The sequence below is a fragment of the Nerophis ophidion genome, linkage group LG01 (assembly GCF_033978795.1).
Source record: "Nerophis ophidion isolate RoL-2023_Sa linkage group LG01, RoL_Noph_v1.0, whole genome shotgun sequence".
In the NCBI taxonomy this organism is placed as follows: domain Eukaryota; kingdom Metazoa; phylum Chordata; class Actinopteri; order Syngnathiformes; family Syngnathidae; genus Nerophis; species Nerophis ophidion.
This window is the reverse complement of record NC_084611.1, coordinates 88,237,357-88,255,986: the sequence shown is the minus strand read 5'-3', so window position 1 is coordinate 88,255,986 and position 18,630 is coordinate 88,237,357. Positions and strand designations below refer to the sequence as shown.

General features: G+C 33.8%; 1 protein-coding gene across 9 annotated transcripts in view; it reads left to right on the top strand.

The window, feature by feature from the left end:
* cacna1ab (calcium channel, voltage-dependent, P/Q type, alpha 1A subunit, b) overlaps nucleotides 1-18,630 on the top strand; it is a 252,875-nt gene that overhangs the window by 156,776 nt on the left and 77,469 nt on the right. For all 9 annotated transcript variants that reach the window (XM_061914721.1, XM_061914716.1, XM_061914731.1 and 6 more), the window contains exons 28-32: nucleotides 20-157; nucleotides 2,237-2,438; nucleotides 2,505-2,669; nucleotides 7,151-7,261; nucleotides 10,363-10,446. In XM_061914721.1, the coding sequence (XP_061770705.1) occupies nucleotides 20-157; nucleotides 2,237-2,438; nucleotides 2,505-2,669; nucleotides 7,151-7,261; nucleotides 10,363-10,446 (700 nt within the window). The remainder of the gene's footprint in view (nucleotides 1-19; nucleotides 158-2,236; nucleotides 2,439-2,504; nucleotides 2,670-7,150; nucleotides 7,262-10,362; nucleotides 10,447-18,630) is intronic.

The window sequence follows — 18,630 nt, the reverse complement described above, 5'->3', positions numbered from 1 at the left end:
TGATCTGTCGCCGCCGCAGGGGCGAGTTCCTGGTGTACGACAACAACGAGGTGAAAGCTCAGAAGCGGGAGTGGAGGAAGTTTGAGTTCCACTACGACAACGTGGCGTGGGCGCTGCTCACCCTCTTCACCGTCTCCACCGGCGAGGGATGGCCGCAGTACGTGCAGCGCAGTCGGTTCCGGGCGGGGTCAGACTGCGGACGCCTGGGGGAGCTTTGGCGCCCGATCTTAAGTCACATTTTGTGCGTCGGTCAATTCCACGTTCGGTTTGACGTCGTCCGGCACAAGGGAGCAGAATATCAACACTTATGTCATAATACAAACCCCGTTTCCATATGAGTTGGGAAATTGCGTTTGATGTAAATATAAACGGAATACAATGATTTGCGAATCCTTTTCAACCCATATTCAGTTGAATATGCTACAAAAACATATTTGATGTTCATACTGATAAACATTTTGCAAATAATCATTAACTTTAGAATTTGATGCCAGCAACACGTGACAAAGAAGTTGGGAAAGGTGGCAATAAATACCGATTAAGCTGAGGAATGCTCATCAAACACTTATATGGAACATCCCACAGGTGTGCAGGCTAATTGGGAACAGGTGGGTGCCATGATTGGGTATAAAAGCAGCTTCCGTGAAATGCTAAGTAATTCCCAAACAAGGATGGGGCGAGGGTCACCGATTTGTAAGCAAATTGTCGAACAGTTTTAGAACAACATTTCTCAACAAGCTATTGCAAGGAATTTAGGGATTTTACCGTCTATGGTCCGTAAAATCATCAAAAAGTTCAGAGAATTTGGAGAAATAACTGCACGTAAGCGATGATAATACCGACCTTTGATCCCTCAGGCGGTACTGCATCAAAAACCGACATCAGTGCGTAAGGGATATCACCACATGGGCTCAGGAACACTTCATAAAACCACTGTCGGTAACTACAGTTGGTCGCTACATCCGTAAGTGCAAGTTAAAACTCTACGATGCAAAGCGAAAGCCATTTATCAACAACACCCAGAAACGCCGTCGGCTTCGCTGGGCCCGAACTCATCTAAGATGGACTGATGCATAGTGGAAAAGTGTTCTGTGGTTTGACAAGTCCACATTTCAAATTATATTTGGAAACTGTGGACGTGGTGTCCTTCGGAACAAAGAGGAAAATAACCATCCAGATTGTTATAGGCGCGAAGTTTAAAAGCCAGCCTCTGTGATGGTATGGTGGTGTATTAGTGCCCAAGGCATGGGTAACTTACACATCTGTGAAGGCACCATTAATGCTGACAGGTACATACAGGTTTTGGAGCAACATATGTTGTCATCCAAGCAACGTTATCATGGACGCCCCTGCTTATTTCAGCAAAACAATGCCACGCCATGTGTTACAACAGCGTGGCTTCGTAGTAAAAGAGTGCGGGTACTTTCCTGGCCCGCCTGCAGTCCAGACATGTCTCCCATCGAAAATGTGTGGCGCATTATGAAGCGTAAAATACGACAGCGGAGACCCCGGACTGTTGAACGACTGAAGCTCTACATAAAACAAGAATGGGAAAGAATTCCACTTTCAAAGCTTCAACAATTAGTTTCCTCAGTTCCCAAACGTTTATTGAGTGTTGTTAAAAGAAAAAGTGATGTAACACAGTGGTGAACATGCCCTTCCCCAACTACTTTGGCACGTGTTGCAGCCATGAAATTCAAAGTTAATTATTATTTGCCAAAAAATATATATAGTTTATGAGATTGAACATCAAATATGTTGTCTTTGTAGTGCATTCAACTGAATACGGGTTGAAAAGGATTCGCAAATCATTGTATTCCATTTATATTTACATCTAACACAGAGGAGAAAAAGAAAAGAAGAGTCAGGTCAACTGGTCTTTGTGTTGCTAAAGGCGGCCGCAATACACCGCTTCCCACCTACAGCTTTCTTCTTTGACGTCTCCATTATTCATTGAACAAATTGTAAAAGATTCATACCGCCATGTTTTAGCATGATACTTCCGGGCGAAATTTAAAAATGCAATTTAGTAAATTAAAAAGGCCGTATTGGCATGTGTTGCATTGATATATAAACTATCAGACTGCGTGGTCGCTAGTAGTGGCTTTCAGTAGGCCTTTAATGGACGGCCCCAGCTTGACCCTGGAACAGACTATTTGTATTCCCAACGGTTTCCATGTTTTTGGTCAGAAAGCGACTTTTCGAGGTTCCAGCCCACCAATGTCCCCCCTTGCAGGGTTTTGAAGCACTCGGTGGACTCCACCTACGAGAACCAGGGTCCGAGCCCGGGCTACCGCATGGAGATGTCCATCTTCTACGTGGTCTACTTCGTGGTCTTCCCCTTCTTCTTCGTCAACATCTTCGTGGCGCTCATCATCATCACCTTCCAGGAGCAGGGGGACAAGATGATGGAGGACTACAGTTTGGAAAAGAACGAGGTGAGCGCTCGGTCCGCATCCGTTGCGTCCGGGGAATCTCGACGGCCATTTTTTTTTTTGTCCCAGAGAGCATGTATCGACTTCGCCATCAACGCCAGGCCGCTGACTCGCCACATGCCCAAGAACAAGCTGAGCTTCCAGTACCGCATGTGGCAGTTTGTGGTGTCGCCGCCGTTCGAGTACAGCATCATGGCGCTCATCGCGCTCAACACCATCGTCCTCATGATGAAGGTGAGCTCCTGGCGGCGGTCTCGTTTTTTTTAAAAAACATGCCTCAAAACAACAGCTACAAAAACAATGAAGGCACACAGCTTCAGTCCAGAGTATACTAGAGTCATAAAGTAAACAATAACATAGTCCTCATTTTGTACAAAACTAGACTGCCTGGTATACTGTATAACAGGAAATTATAACCTGGGCCAATCTGTAAGCTGGGGGTGAGTGCTTGAAATGGCCTTAGTGGAAAAAGTTAGCATGTATCAAGCGCCAAGTCAAATTAACAATGTCTAGGGTGGCAAAAGAGGTTAAAAAAATAGGTTAGCATGCTAATATTAGCATTTTAGCATTCTATAACATATCATCAGTGAGCATACGCCAACGTACCAAGTTATATGACTCTGGGGTAAACGGTTGCAGAATCAGCACTTAAAACATGCTCATTTATTTAAGCCAATTTTGACACCGTCCACTTAAATTATCTATTTTGCTGCTTGTAATGTTTGTAATGTGCACACGGCGACGCCGCGCTTAATAACAAGCAATTATTATATAACTTAGTAGTGTAATACCAACATTCAAAAAACATTATTCCTAATTTTTTTTTTTTTTAAACATGCCTCAAAACAACAGCTACAAAAACAATGAAGGCACACAGCTTCAGTCCAGAGTATACTAGAGTCATAAAGTAAACAATAACATAGTCCTCATTTTGTGCAAAACTAGACTGCCTGGTATACTGTATAACAGGAAATTATAACCTGGGCCAATCTGCAAGCTGGGGGTGAGTGCTTGAAATAGCCTTAGTGGAAAAAGTTAGCATGTATCAAGCGCCAAGTCAAATGACCAATGTCTAGGGTGGCAAGAGAGATTAAAAAAATAGGTTAGCATGCTAATATTAGCCTTTTAGCATGCTATAGCATATCAACAGTGAGCATACGCCAACATACCAAGTTATATGACTCTAGGGTAAACGGTTGCAGGATTAGCACTTAATACATGCTAATTTATTTAAGCCAATTTTGACACCGTCCACTTAAGTTATCTATTTTGCTGCTTGTAATGTTTGTAATGTGCACACGGCGACGCCGCGCTTAATAACAAGCAATAATTATATAACTTAGTAGTGCAATATCAACATTCAAAAAATATTATTCCTATTTTTATTTTTTAAAAACATGCCTCAAAACAACAGCTACAAAAACAATGAAGGCACACAGCTTCAGTCCAGAGTATACCAGAGTCATAAAGTAAACAATAACATAGTCCTCATTTTGTGCAAAACTAGACTGCCTGGTATACTGCATAACAGGAAATCATAACCTGGGCCAATCTGCAAGCTGGGGGTGAGTGCTTGAAATGGCCTTAGTGGAAAAAGTTAGCATGTATCAAGCGCCAAGTCAAATGACCAATGTCTAGGGTGGCAAAAAAGGTTAAAAAAAATAGGTTACCATGCTAATATTAGCATTTTAGCATGCTATAGCATATCATCAGTGAGCATACGCCAACGTACCAAGTTATATGACTCTAGAGTAAACGGTTGCAGAATTAGCACTTAAAACATACTAATTTTGACACCGTCCACTTAAGTTATCTATTTTTTCTGCTTGTAATGTTTGTAATGTGCACACGGCGACGTAGCGCTTAATAACAAGCAATAATTATATAACTTAGTAGTGCAATACCAACATTCAAAAAACATTATTCCTAATTTTTTTTTTTTTAAAACATGCCTCAAATCAACAGCTACAAAAACAATGAAGGCCCAATGCTTCAGTCCAGAGTATACTAGAGTCATAAAGTAAACAATAACATAGTCCTCATTTTGTGCAAAACTAGACTGCCGGGTATACTGTATAACAGGAAATCATAACCTGGGCCAATCTGCAAGCTGGGGGTGAGTGCTTGAAATGGCCTTAGTGGAAAAAGTTAGCATGTATCAAGCGCCAAGTCAAATGACCAATGTCTAGGGTGGCAAAAGAGGTTAAAAAAATAGGTTAGCATGCTGATATTAGCATTTTAGATTGCTATAGCATATCATCAGTGAGCATACGCCAACGTACCAAGTTATATGACTCTGGGGTAAACGGTTGCAGAATTAGCACTTAAAACATGCTAATTTTGAAACCGTCCACTTAAGTTTTCTATTTTTCTGCTTGTAATGTTTGTAATGTGCACACGGCGACGCCGCGCTTAATAACAAGCAATAATTATATATAACTTAGTAGTGCAATATCAACATTCAAAAAACAAACGGGGAAAAAAAAATGGTCAAATAAATACAATTTAAATAAAACATTTAATGCCTCTTTTCTATTTGCAGCCTTCTGAGGTAAATATCAACATTACACTTTTCCACAGGCTAAAAAAATCTTAAAATGAAATAAGAATGAGATGGGTGGGGTTGGTGGTGGTGGGGGGCGGGTTTTGGTGATAGTCAGTGCTGCAAGGGGTTCTGGGTATTTTTTCTGTTGTGTTTATGTTGTGTTACGGTGCGGATGTTCTCCCGAAATTTGTTAGTCATTCTTGTTTGGTGTGGGTCGAGTCAAATCGTATATAAATAAATAGATTACGGTACAGATAAATACATTGCACTTTTGCATATTTTAATTCTTATTCATATTTTTATTCCAACTCTTCAAATGTTTCTTGGAATTATTCTTAAAATTATTTTATATTTCCTAAAATTATTGTCCTATTTTTTCAGAAATGTTTTAAAATTCTAAAATTGTTTTTTGAATTAAATTTTTCAAATTGTTCTTATAATTATTCTTTAAATTTCTAAAATTATTATTATACTTTTTAAAAAACTTTTATTACTAATGCTTAAAATGATTCTTAGAATTCCTCCTAAATAGTCTTATAATTATTTTCTGAGTTTTTCAAATTATTTTTCAACCTTTAATATTCCTGTTTTTGATTTTTTTCAAATTCATCTTAAAGTTTTTGTTATCATTTTTAAAATTGTTATTATATTTTTCCAAAATATATTCAAATTCCGATAAAAAATATTTTGATTCGTTCTCTTAAAAAAAATTGAAATACCAACAATTCTTCTGTTTCTTTAATTGTTATTCAAATGTAAAAAAATGGCTTTCAATAATTTTTTTTTCAAAATATATATATAAATTCCAAAAAAAAAATATTTTTCAAATTTGTATTCATTTCAAATTATCCCTAAAATTATTTTATGTTTTATTTTTCTTCAAACCCTGAAAATTCTTCACAGAATCTTTCCTAAAATATTCTTCTAACTATTGTATGACTTTTACAAAAAAAAATTTAACTCTAATATATTTTTTTTGTTCTAAAATTCTTCTTTTTATTTTCGAATGAATTTTCAAATTTTATTCAAATTCTTAAAAAAAAAAGGTTTCTTGAAATAATAAATACATTTCTTTGCTTAGAAGTATGCTTTGAATTTAGTTCCTGAACATAATTAAAAAGATACAAATTTTAAAATTATTCTAATATATATTTTTTGGTTCTAAAATTCTTCTTTTTATTTTCAATTTAATTTTCAAATTTTTATTCCAATTCTGATTAAAAATTATTTGAAAAAAAATTATTCTCAAAATAAAAAATACATTTCTTTGCTTAGAAATATGTCTTGGATTTAGTTCCTTAACATAATTTTTGAAACCCCCATTATTTACTTTTTACTTTTTTCTTTAAATTGATCTCAACTCTGTACACTGCTGCTGGAATTTTAATTTTCCTGAAGGAACTTTCCTGAAGGAATCAATAAAGTACTATCTATCTATCTATAATTAAAAAAAATAATTGAATTATTCTTAATTATTCTTTAAATTTTTCGTTAAATTCTTAAACTTATTTTAAAAATGTTTAAATTCGTTTTTATTTTTTTAATTCGTTCTTTAAATTACTCTAAAATATTCCTAACATTATTTGGGTTTTTTTTATTTTTTTTTTAGATTATTCTTCAAATTCTAAAAATTGTTTTTATATTTATTTTTTTTAGCTTTTTTTAAGCTCTTTTCAAACTCTTGTTCAAATTAGTATTTTTTTTTTTTTCAGATTATTTCTTAAAATTTTACTTCAAAACACCTACAAAATTTTCAGAAATCATTTTTAAAACTTTATTTAAATTATGATTCAAATTAGGGAACATTTTCTTAAAGTTATTCATTAAAAATAATAATATTTTATATTTTCTTAAAACAAACTCTATATAGCTATGATAATATTGTAACAATATATAATCCATCCATCCATCCATCCATCCATCATCTTCCGCTTTTCCGAGGTCGGGTCGCGGGGGCAACAGCCTAAGCAGGGAAACCCAGACTTCCCTCTCCCCAGCCACTTCGTCTAGCTCTTCCCGGGGGATAGTAAAATATTAAGTAGATAATATAACGTTATTTAATGTACTGTACTCTTAATTTTTTTATGTGAATCAAGAAGAGCGAGAGGTCTCTGGTCCACTTGAGAAGGACGGAGTTCAGTTGACTGAAGTTCTTTCTGTCTCGCCACAGTTTGACGGCGCCTCAGAGACGTACGACAACGTCCTGAAAAACCTCAACATCGTCTTCACCACTTTCTTCTTCATGGAGTCCATTCTGAAGCTCATCGCTTTCGGTCCCCTGGTGAGCACACACACACACACACGCACACACACACACACACACACACACACACACACACACACACATTCTTGTATTTCTTACCTTCTTGAGACTTACTGTACCTCTTTTGGACCAACGTTTCTAGATAAACAGTACAAAGATTTGTATTTACTCCATTATTAATATAAACATACTATGCAAATATAAAAAAGGAAAGCTTTTAGTTTTTAGTATTTTTTTGTAATTGTTTTTTTAGTCTTCATTATGCACTTCATGTTATCACGATATGTCTCTATTTACATATTTATTAAATTTTTGAAAAAAAAATTTGGCCAAAGGGGGTGCACTTTTAAAACCAGCACCGGTCAATTTTTACATTTTGGCATTATTATAATATTTTTTGAATTTTACCTGGCAAAATTATGACAAAAAGTCATAATTCTACTCAAAAAACGTCACGATTTTACAAGAGCAACAAAAAATGTTGGCAATATTGTGATAAAAGTCCGAATTTTATATGACAAATGTCACCACTTTGCATTAAAAATTAATAATTCTACATCAAAAACAAAACATTTTCGAGAAAATATTACAATATTAGTGAAACAAAAAGAATATCAGAAATTTTTCCCAATTTTATAAGAAAAAAAAAGTTGACACATTGTGATTAAAAGACTGCTTTTAGGTAAAAAAAAAAAAAAGCTTAATTTTTTTATTGTAACAGTTTTTTAAACTTCATTACTTACTTAAATGTATTACACTATGTCTCTATACACTTTTTTAAAATTAATTTTGGCCAAAGGGGGTGCACTTTTAAAACCGACACACAGTCACTTTTTAAATTTGGGCAATATTATAATATTTTTTTAATTTTACCTGGCAAAATTATGACAAAAAGTCATAATTTTACTCCAAAAAACGTCACGATTTTACAAGAGCAACAAAAAATGTTGGCAATATTGTGATAAAAGTCTGAATTTTATATGACAAATGTCACCAATATGCATTAAAAAGTATTAATTCTACATCAAAAACAATAATTTTTCAAGAAAATATTACAATATTAGTGGAACAAAAAGAATATCAGAAATGTTTCCCAATTTTATAAGAAAAAAAAGTCGACACATTGTGATAAAAAGACAGAAATAAATGTTGAATTTTTGGTTTGTAATAGTTTTTTAATTTTCATTATTTACTTTGTATGTCTCTATATAATTTTTTTTAAAGGGGCCGCATTCTAATTTCTTGCACACACTTGTTTTTACATATGTTGGCCAGAGGGGGAGCACTTCAAATTTTTACACACACTTGTTATTTCATATGTTGACCACTTTTAAAAGCGACACACAGTCAGTTTGAAAAATTCGTCCTTTTTGGGACCGCCTTCATTTTGATGGATTTCACCACCAGGGGTGCTAATGAGACATTCTCTATTAGATGCAATGGTTTTCTGTATCGGGACCGTGGTTTATGTCCTAACTTGTTCACACCTCCTCATATGGAAGCTACTTTTCCTTGTTGATGTCTCAAGAAAGGTATAAATACAAGAACAAACACACACACCACTTGTATATCTTACCTTTTTGAGACCTCTAAAAAATGCCTACCTCTTTAGGAACGCCCTTTCTAGATATAAAAAGATGTGTATTTTACAACATTAATAATAAATATGCAAATATAAAAAAGCTTGTTGAGAAAAATGAATTGTAATTTCACAAGAAAAAGGTCCCAATTTCAAAATAACAACTTTGAATTTTGGCAGCGTTATAATAAAAGTCGTCATTTTACTCAACACAAGTAAAAATTTTACAAGAAAAACTGAACATGTGTGCAATATTATGATAAAAGTTGGAATTTTACTCACTAACTGTTGCATTTTTACAAGAAAAGCTTAATTTTTTGACAATTTTATGAAAAGAGTCGTAATTTTACTCGGCATAAGTCACAATTTTATAAGAAAACTTTCAAATGTTGGCAATATTGTAATGATAATCTGAATTTGATTTGGCAAAATGATGACAAAAGTCATAATTTTACTTAAAAAATGTCACGATTTTACAAGAGCAAAAAAAAAAAATTGGCAATATTGTCAAAAAGTCCAAATTTTATATGACAAATGTCACTACTTTCTAGATATATGAAGATTTGTATTTTACGACATTAATAATTTTTACATACTATGCAAAAATAAAAAAGCCTGTTGTGAAAAATGAGTTGGAATTTCACAAGAACATTTTTAAATGTTCGCAGTGTTATAATAAAAGTCGTAATTTTACTCGACCTAAGTCAAAATTTTACAAGAAAAACTGAACATTTGTGCAACATTTTGATAAAAGTCGGAATTATACTCAACCCAAGTCAAAATTTTACAAGAAAAACTGAACATTGTGCAATATTATGATAAAATTTGGAGTTTTAGTCAATAACAGTTGCAATTTTACAAGAAAAGCTCGACATTTTGACAATTTTATGAAAAGGGTCGTAATTTTACTTTAGCTCATCATTTTATAAGGAAACTTAAAAATGTTGGCAATATTATAAAGATATTTTGAATTTTACTCGGCAAAATGATGACAAAAGTCATAATTTTACACGAAAAAGGGGGCGCATTCTAATTTCTTACACACACTTGTTTTTACATATGTTGGCCAGCGGGGCGGAGCACTTCAAATTTTTACACACACTTGGTATTTCATATGTTGACCACTTTTAAAAGCGACACACAGTCAGTTTGAAAAATTCGTCCTTTTTGGGACCGCCTCCATTTTCATAGATTTCACCACCAGGGGTGCTAATGAGACATTTTCTATTAGATGCAATGGTTTTCTGTATCAGGACCGTGGTTTATGTCCTAACCTCCTCATATGGAAGCTACTTTTCCTTGTTGATGTCTCAAGAAGGTCAGAAATACAAGAACAAACACACACGTAGACTTCATTCATCATTCATGAAGAAAGTTATTTTGGTGGACATATCTGGAGCGTGTCTTTGCTGTCCCCAAAAACCCCCAAAGTGTGCACGGGCAGTCACGCCACGGCCCCTCCTCCCGCCTTTCCTCTGTTTCCATGGCAACAGTCTTGGTGGAAACTAACGCTCTCCTTTTCCCTTCCCTCTCCGAACAGAACTACTTCAAAGACCCCTGGAACATTTTTGATTTTGTCTCGGTGCTGGGAAGCATCACCGACATTTTAGTCACGGAATTGGGGGTGAGTGACGTCGCCGCCTGGTAGGTGACGTCTTTTTTTTTGTGAAGCCTCGCCACGTTTACAAAACACGGATGTGATATTGGGAACATGGACGCCCTCGAGGAGGAAGTGCAGAGCACACCTTTGGAGCTTAAATGGCAATTACCGTAAATGCTGGAATCAGAGGCGGGGCCTTTGTGGAGCTAAAGTGCAAAAAGGGGCGGGGCATTCATTGAAAACAGGTGATAAACCATCACCTGTTTTCAATGATCACTGATAATTGAAGAGAAGTTATCTTAAATCATAGCTTTTGAATGCTAACTTTACTTATGTTATCATGCTAACAGTTAGCATGGGTTCAGTACCAAGTTATATGACTCTGGGGTAAACGATTGCAAAATTAGCACAAAAACTTTGCATGCTAACGTTAGCATTAACATATGTCAAGGATCAAGTTATATGACTCTGTTGTAGACGGTTGTAAAATTGGCACAAAACCTAGCGTGCTACTGTTAGCATGTTAAAAGTTAGCATATGTCAAGTACCAAGTTATATGACTCTGGGGTAAACGGTTGCAAAATGAACACAAAATGGCATGCTAACATTAGCGTGCTAATAGTTAACATATGTCAAGGATCAAGTTATAGGACGGTTGTAAAATTGGCACAAAAACCTAGCGTGCTACTGTTAGCATGTTAAAAGTTAGCATATGCCGCGTACCAAGTTATATGACTCTGGGGTAAACGGTTCCAAAATGAACACAAAATGGCATGCTAACATTAGCGTGCTAATAGTTATCATATGTCAAGGATCAAGTTATAGGACAGTTGTAAAATTGGCACAAAAACCTAGCGTGCTACTGTTAGCATGTTAAAAGTTAGCATATGTCAAGTACCAAGTTATATGACTCTGGGGTAAACGGTTGCAAAATGAACACAAAATGGCATGCTAACATTAGCGTGCTAATAGTTAACATATGTCAAGGATCAAGTTATAGGACGGTTGTAAAATTGGCACAAAAACCTAGCGTGCTACTGTTAGCATGTTAAAAGTTAGCATATGCCGCGTACCAAGTTATATGACTCTGGGGTAAACGGTTGCAAAATGAACACAAAATGGCATGCTAACATTAGCGTGCTAATAGTTATCATATGTCAAGGATCAAGTTATAGGACAGTTGTAAAATTGGCACAAAAACCTAGCGTGCTACTGTTAGCATGTTAAAAGTTAGCATATGTCGCGTACCAAGTTATATGACCTGTGGGTAAACAGTTGCAAAATGAACACAAAATGGCATGCTAACATTAGCGTGCTAATAGTTAACATATGTCAAGGATGAAGTTATAGGACGGTTGTAAAATTGGCACAAAAACCTAGCATGCTAACGTTAGCATGTTAAAAGCTATCAAATGTCACGTACCAAGTTATGTGACTCGGTTGTAGACAGTTGTAAAATTGGCACAAAAACCTTGCATGCTAATGTTAACATGTTAAAAGCTATCAAATGTCGCGTACCAAGTTATGTGACTCGGTTGTAGATCAGTTGTCAAATTGGCACAAAAACCTAGCATGCTAATGTTAGCATGTTAAAAGCTATCAAATGTCACGTACCAAGTTATGTGACTCGGTTGTATATCAGTTGTCAAATTGGCACAAAAACCTAGCATGCTAATGTTAGCATGTTAAAAGCTATCAAATGTCACATACCAAGTTATGTGACTCTGTTGTAAACAGTTGTAAAATTGGCACAAAAACCTAGCATGCTAACGTTAGCATGTTAAAAGCTATCAAATGTCACTTACCCAGTTATGTGACTCGGTTGTAGACAGTTGTAAAATTGGCACAAAAACCTAGCATGCTGCCATTAGCATGTTAATAGTTAGCATATGTCAAGTACCAAGTTATATGACTTTGGGGAAAACGGTTGTAAAATTAGCACAAAACTTGGCATGCTAATGTTAGCATGTTAATAGTTAGCACATGTCAAGTGCCAAGTTAAATGTATCTGGGGTAAGGATTGCAAAATTATCACATAAACTTATTATCGCTAACTTTAACATGCTATCATTAGCAAATTGTATTTGTTTGAACCTAAAAATCATGTTTTTTGATACTTTACCTATGTTATCATGCTAACAGTAAGCATGGGATTAAGTAGCAAGTTATATGGCGCTGGAATAAACGGTTGCTAAAAATTAGCACGAAAACTTGGCATGCTAATGTTAGCATGCTAATAGTTAACATATGTCAAGGATCAAGTTATATGACTCTGTTGTAGACGGTTGTAAAATTGGCACAAAAACCTAGCATGCTAACATTAGCATGTTAATAGTTGGCAAATGTCACATACCAAGTTATATGACTCTGGGGTAAACGATTGCAAAATTATCACATAAACTTATTATCGCTAACTTTAACATGCTAACATTAGCAAATTGTATTTGTTTGAACCTAGAAATCATGTTTTTTGATACTTTACCTATGGTATCATGCTAACAGTTAGCATGGATTCAGTACCAAGTTATATGACTCTGGGATAAACGATTGCAAAATTAGCACAAAAACTTTGCATGCTAACGTTAGCATTAACATATGTCAAGGATCAAGTTATATGACTCTGTTGTAGACGGTTGTAAAATTGGCAAAAAAAAACCTAGCGTGGTACTGTTAGCATGTTAAAAGTTAGCATATGTCAAGTACCAAGTTATATGATTTTGGGTTAAACGGTTGTAAAATTGGCACAAAACCTAGCGTGCTACTGTTAGCATGTTAAAAGTTAGCATATGTCAAGTACCAAGTTATATGACTTTGGGGTAAGCGGTTGTAAAATTAGCACAAAACTTTGCATGCTAAAATTAGCATGTTAATAATTAGTTAATCCTGATACCCACTAAAATGATAGGAAATACTATACTTTGACTGTCAAAAAGTCTAAGTCTAAGACAGTGCATTAATCCTATTTAAAAAAAAAAAAAAAAAACATGCCTCAAAACAACAGCTACAAAAACAATGAAGGCACACAGCTTCAGTCCAGAGTATACTAGAGTCATAAAGTAAACAATAACATAGTCCTCATTTAGCGCAAAACTAGACTGCCTGGTATACTGTATAACAGTAAATTATAACCTGGGCCAATCTGCAAGCTGGGGGTGAGTGCTTGAAGTGGCCTAAGTGGAGAAAGTTAGCATGTATCAAGCGCAGAGTCAAATGACCAATGTCTAGGGTGGCAAAAGAGGTTAAAAAAATAGGTTAGCATGCTAATATTAGCATTTTAGCATGCTATAGCATATCAACAGTGAGCATACGCCAAAGTACCAAGTTATATGACTCTGGGGTAAACAGTTGCAGAGTTAGCACTTAAAACATGCTAATTTATTTAAGCCAATTTTGACACCGTCCACTTAAGTTATCTATTTTGCTGCTTGTAATGTTTGTAATGTTTGTAATGTTTGTAATGTGCACACGGCGACGCCGCGCTTAATTGTACGAGGCGCCTTAATTGCAGCGTTTACGGTAATTGATTGACATGAAAGATGTTTAGGTGTGAAGTTTTGTCTTCAACGAGGAAGTTGTCCCCTCACTTTTTTTTACACTTGTGCTTTGGAGTCCCTCTTTGGTGTCACCTGGGGGACGTGCGGCGCGGCAAGCGCCATCTTCCATTAGCCCCAACGGCGCCCTAACAAAGTGTCCGCAGACCGCTAACGAGGTCGGAGCTGACAGAGCTCGTTAAGCCATCGTCGGCCAGCGTCTAATTGGGAGGCGGGGCCATCTGCAGCTCGTTTCTGACCGTCCTGCAACACTTTCTGAAAAAAATATCACGATAAAACCCCAAAAAATTGCTAATTATTTTTATGGATATGGAAAAATTTTAGTGGGATTTTTTTTTCACTGCTCAAAAAAATAATAATGAATCAAAATCAATATTGTTATGAATTGGTGACTTATTTAAGGCTCCGGTTACTTCACATCAAATAATCCACCGTGAAATTTTGGGGGGGTTAAATATTGCATATTTTGTCTGTTTTCGATTAAAAATTTAGTTTTCTTTACGAAAAAGGGCATTAAACTAAATAAATAAATGATTAAATAATATGAAATAAACACATCTGAAGTTGATGAGGAGGTTTAAGCGTTTTAAAGTAAAAAATAAAAAAAAGTAATGTATGATTTGTTTTTAACGCTTTTATGAGTGGGGCCCTTTTGTATCTATAAGAATTTTAGTGGTATTTTTTAATTGATTTTTTAACTGTCTTTGCTCAAAAATAATAATGAATCAAAATCCATGTTGTTATGAATTATTGACCTACTTTGGCTCCAATTACTTCACATGAAATATTCCACTAAAACATTTTTGGGGTTTTCTTTAACAAAAACAAGCATTAAACTAAAAAAAATATACAATAATTTAAAACAGATAAAAATAAAACTTTATACTAACAAATTTAAGGTTGATCTAGAGACTTTAAGCTTGTAAAGTAAATTAATAAAAAAGGTAATGTATGATTTATTTTTAACGCTTTTATGAGTGGTGCCCTTTTGTATCTATAAGAATTTTAGTGGTATTTTTTTTTTGTACCTGTCATTGCTCAAAAATAATAATGAATCAAAATCCATGTTTTTATGAATTATTGACATACTTTGGCTCCAATTACTTCACATGAAATATTCCACTTAGACATTTTTGGGGTTTTCTTTAACAAAAACAAGCATTAAACTAAAAAATATATATAATAATAATAAAACGTTATATTAACAGATCTAAGGTTGATCTAGAGACTTTAAACTTGTATGGTAAATTAATTACAAAAAGGAATGTTTGACCTATTTTTTAACATTTATGAGTCCTTTTTTGATCAAAGAGAATTTTAGTGGGATTTTTTTTCACTGCTCAAAAAATAATAATGAATCAAAATCAATATTGTTATGAATTAGTGACCTACTTAAGGCTCCGGTTACTTCACATCAAAAAATCCACTGTGAAATTTTTGGGGGGGTTAAATATTGCATATTTTGTCTATTTTCGATAAAAAATTTAGTTTTCTTTACGAAAAAGGGCATTAAACTAAATAAAAAATGATTAAATAATATAATATGAACACATCTGAAGTTGATCAGGAGGTTTAAGTGTTTTAAAGTAAAAACAAAAAAAAGTAATGTATGATTTATTTTTAACGCTTTTATGAGTGGGGCCCTTTTGTATCTGTAAGAATTTTAGTGGTATTTTTTTATAAATTTTTTAACTGTCTTTGCTCAAAAATAATAATGAATCAAAATCCATTTTGTTATGAATTATTGACCTACTTTGGCTCCAATTACTTCACATGAAATATTCCACTTGGACATTTTTGGGGTTTTCTTTAACAAAAACAACCATTAAACAAAAAAAATATTTAATAATTTAAAACCGATAAAAATAAAACTTTATATTAACAAATCTAAGGTTGATCTAGAGACTTTAAGCTTGTAAAGTAAATTAATAAAAAAGGTAATGTATGATTTATTTTGAACGCTTTTATGAGTGGGGCCCTTTTGTATCTATAAGAATTTTAGTGGAATTTTTTTTTGTACCCGTCATTGCTCAAAAATAATAATGAATCAAAATCCATGTTGTTATGAATTATTGACCTACTTTGGCTCCAATTACTTCACATGAAATATTCCACTTGGACATTTTTGGGGTTTTCTTTAACAAAAACTAGCATTAAACTAAAAGAATATATAATAATTTAAAACCGATAAAAATAAAACTTTGTATTAACAAATCTAAGGTTGATCTAGAGACTTTAAGATTGTAAAGTAAATTAATAAAAAAAAAGTAATGTATGATTTATTTTTAACGCTTTTATGAGTGGTGCCCTTTTGTATCTATAAGAATTTTAGTGGTATTTTTTTTTTGTACCTGTCATTGCTCAAAAATAATAATGAATCAAAATCCATGTTGTTATGAATTATTGACCTACTTTGGCTCCAATTACTTCACATGAAATATTCCACTAAAACATGTTTGGGGTTTTCTTTAACAAAAACAAGCATTAAACTAAAAAATATATATAATAATAATAAAACGTTATATTAACAGATCTAAAGTTGATCTAGAGACTTTAAACTTGTATAGTAAATTAATTACAAAAAGGAATGTATGACCTATTTTTTAACATTTATGAGTCCTTTTTTGATCCAAGAGAATTTTAGTGGGATTTTTTTTCACTGCTCAAAAAATAATAATGAATCAAAATCAATATTGTTATGAATTAGTGACCTACTTAAGGCTCCGGTTACTTCACATCAAATAATCCACTGTGAAATTTTTGGGGGGGGTTAAATATTGCAGATTTTGTCTTTTTTCGATAAAAAATTTAGTTTTCTTTACGAAAAAGGGCATTAAACTAAGTAAAAAAATTATTAAATAATATAATATGAACACATCTGAATGTGATCAGGAGGTTTAAGTGTTTTAAAGTAAAAACAAACAAAAAGTAATGTATGATTTATTTTTAACGCTTTTATGAGTGGGGCCCTTTTGTATCTAAGAATTTTAGTGGTATTTTTTTATTATTTTTTTTATTTTATTTTAACTTTCATTGCTCAAAAATAATAATGAATCAAAATCATGTTGTTATGAGTTATTGACCTATTTTGGCTCCAATTACTTCACATGAAATATTCCACTTAAAATTTTGGGAGTTTTCTTTAACAAAAACAAGCAATAATAATAATAAATCCCAAGGAGGACACCAGAGAGGGTCTTGAACGTTGACTGCCATTGTGACTGTGACGCTCATATTGACTCCGTCTTCCTCTTCTTCTATGTCTTTACATGCTTTCTTTCACTTCTCTACTTTGTTGGCGCCCTACCGCCCCCCCCCCCCCCTGCCCCCCCATCTTGTGGTCGAAAATCCATCCAATCAAAATGCACTATGAAATCCTTCATCCTGTTCTTCTCCATCCGTGCTGCGCCATGACGTGTGGTGATGGTGCTGTGATGATGATGATGATGATGATGATGGTGTGCCTTCTCTCGCCCCATGCCTTCGCCAAATCAAAAAAAAAAAAAAAAATGTCCAAACCTAAAAAATTTTTTTTAAAAATGATCCCTTGCCATTCATCTTTCTACATCATCGCACTTGTAGAATCTGGTTGGTTTGTAATTTCTCTCTCAAAGCTCCCTCTGCATCCTCATTGGCCATGCTTCCAAGCCCCGCCCCCCCTTGCCAGCCACCTGTGTGACAAGCCCTGCCCCCTTGTGCATGCGCTTCCTGGATGGGCGTGGCTAGTCACCAGTTCTACCCGAGCTTGATAAAAACATACTCTGCTTACTTTAAGTGTCAATCAAACCTCAGCATTAATATCGTTTTCTACGTTTTTTTATATTAGATCATTCATTGATGAAGGACAATAGGGGCGACACAAAAAAAAAAAATCGATTAACACCTGAATCCCGATTCTTATTCATCCAGATTCTAAATCAATTCATAATTTTCAAAAATCAATCAAGAAAAAACAAAAAAAACTAATTAAGGTACCAATGTATAATGAGGGTGCACATCAAATCAATCCCTACTTACCTTATTTGTGAATCAATTAATATTTTTCAAAAATAGATTTAAAAAAATGGCATTTTTAAAATATAAATATATAAATGTTTTAATATATGTATTTTATATATATACACACACTGTATGTATGTATTTATTTTTACATATATATATATGTATATATATATATATATGCATATATATTTATAAATACAAATATATATAAAAATAAGTCATGCATTACTTGAGTTATTTTTATATTTTTAACATTTAAGAGTCCCTTTTTGATCCAAGAGAATTTAAGTGGGATTTTTTTTTTAAACTGTCATTGCTTGGACTTAAACTTAAACTTCCTTTTTATTGTCATTCAAATTTGAACTTTACAGTACAAATAAGAACGAAATTTCGTTGCATTAGCTCTTGGTAGTGCAGGATGAAAAAAAATAATGAAATAATATAATAATTATAATAATAATGAATCAAAATCAATGTTGTTATGAATTATTGATCTATTTAAGACTCCAATTACTTCACATTAAATATTCCTCTTTGTAATATTTTTTGGAGAGAATCGTTGCATGTTTTGTGTTTTTGTCATCAAAACTAATTTTTTTTTATATTTTTATTTTAATTTTTATTTATTTTTATTTTTTTCATTATATTTTTCAAT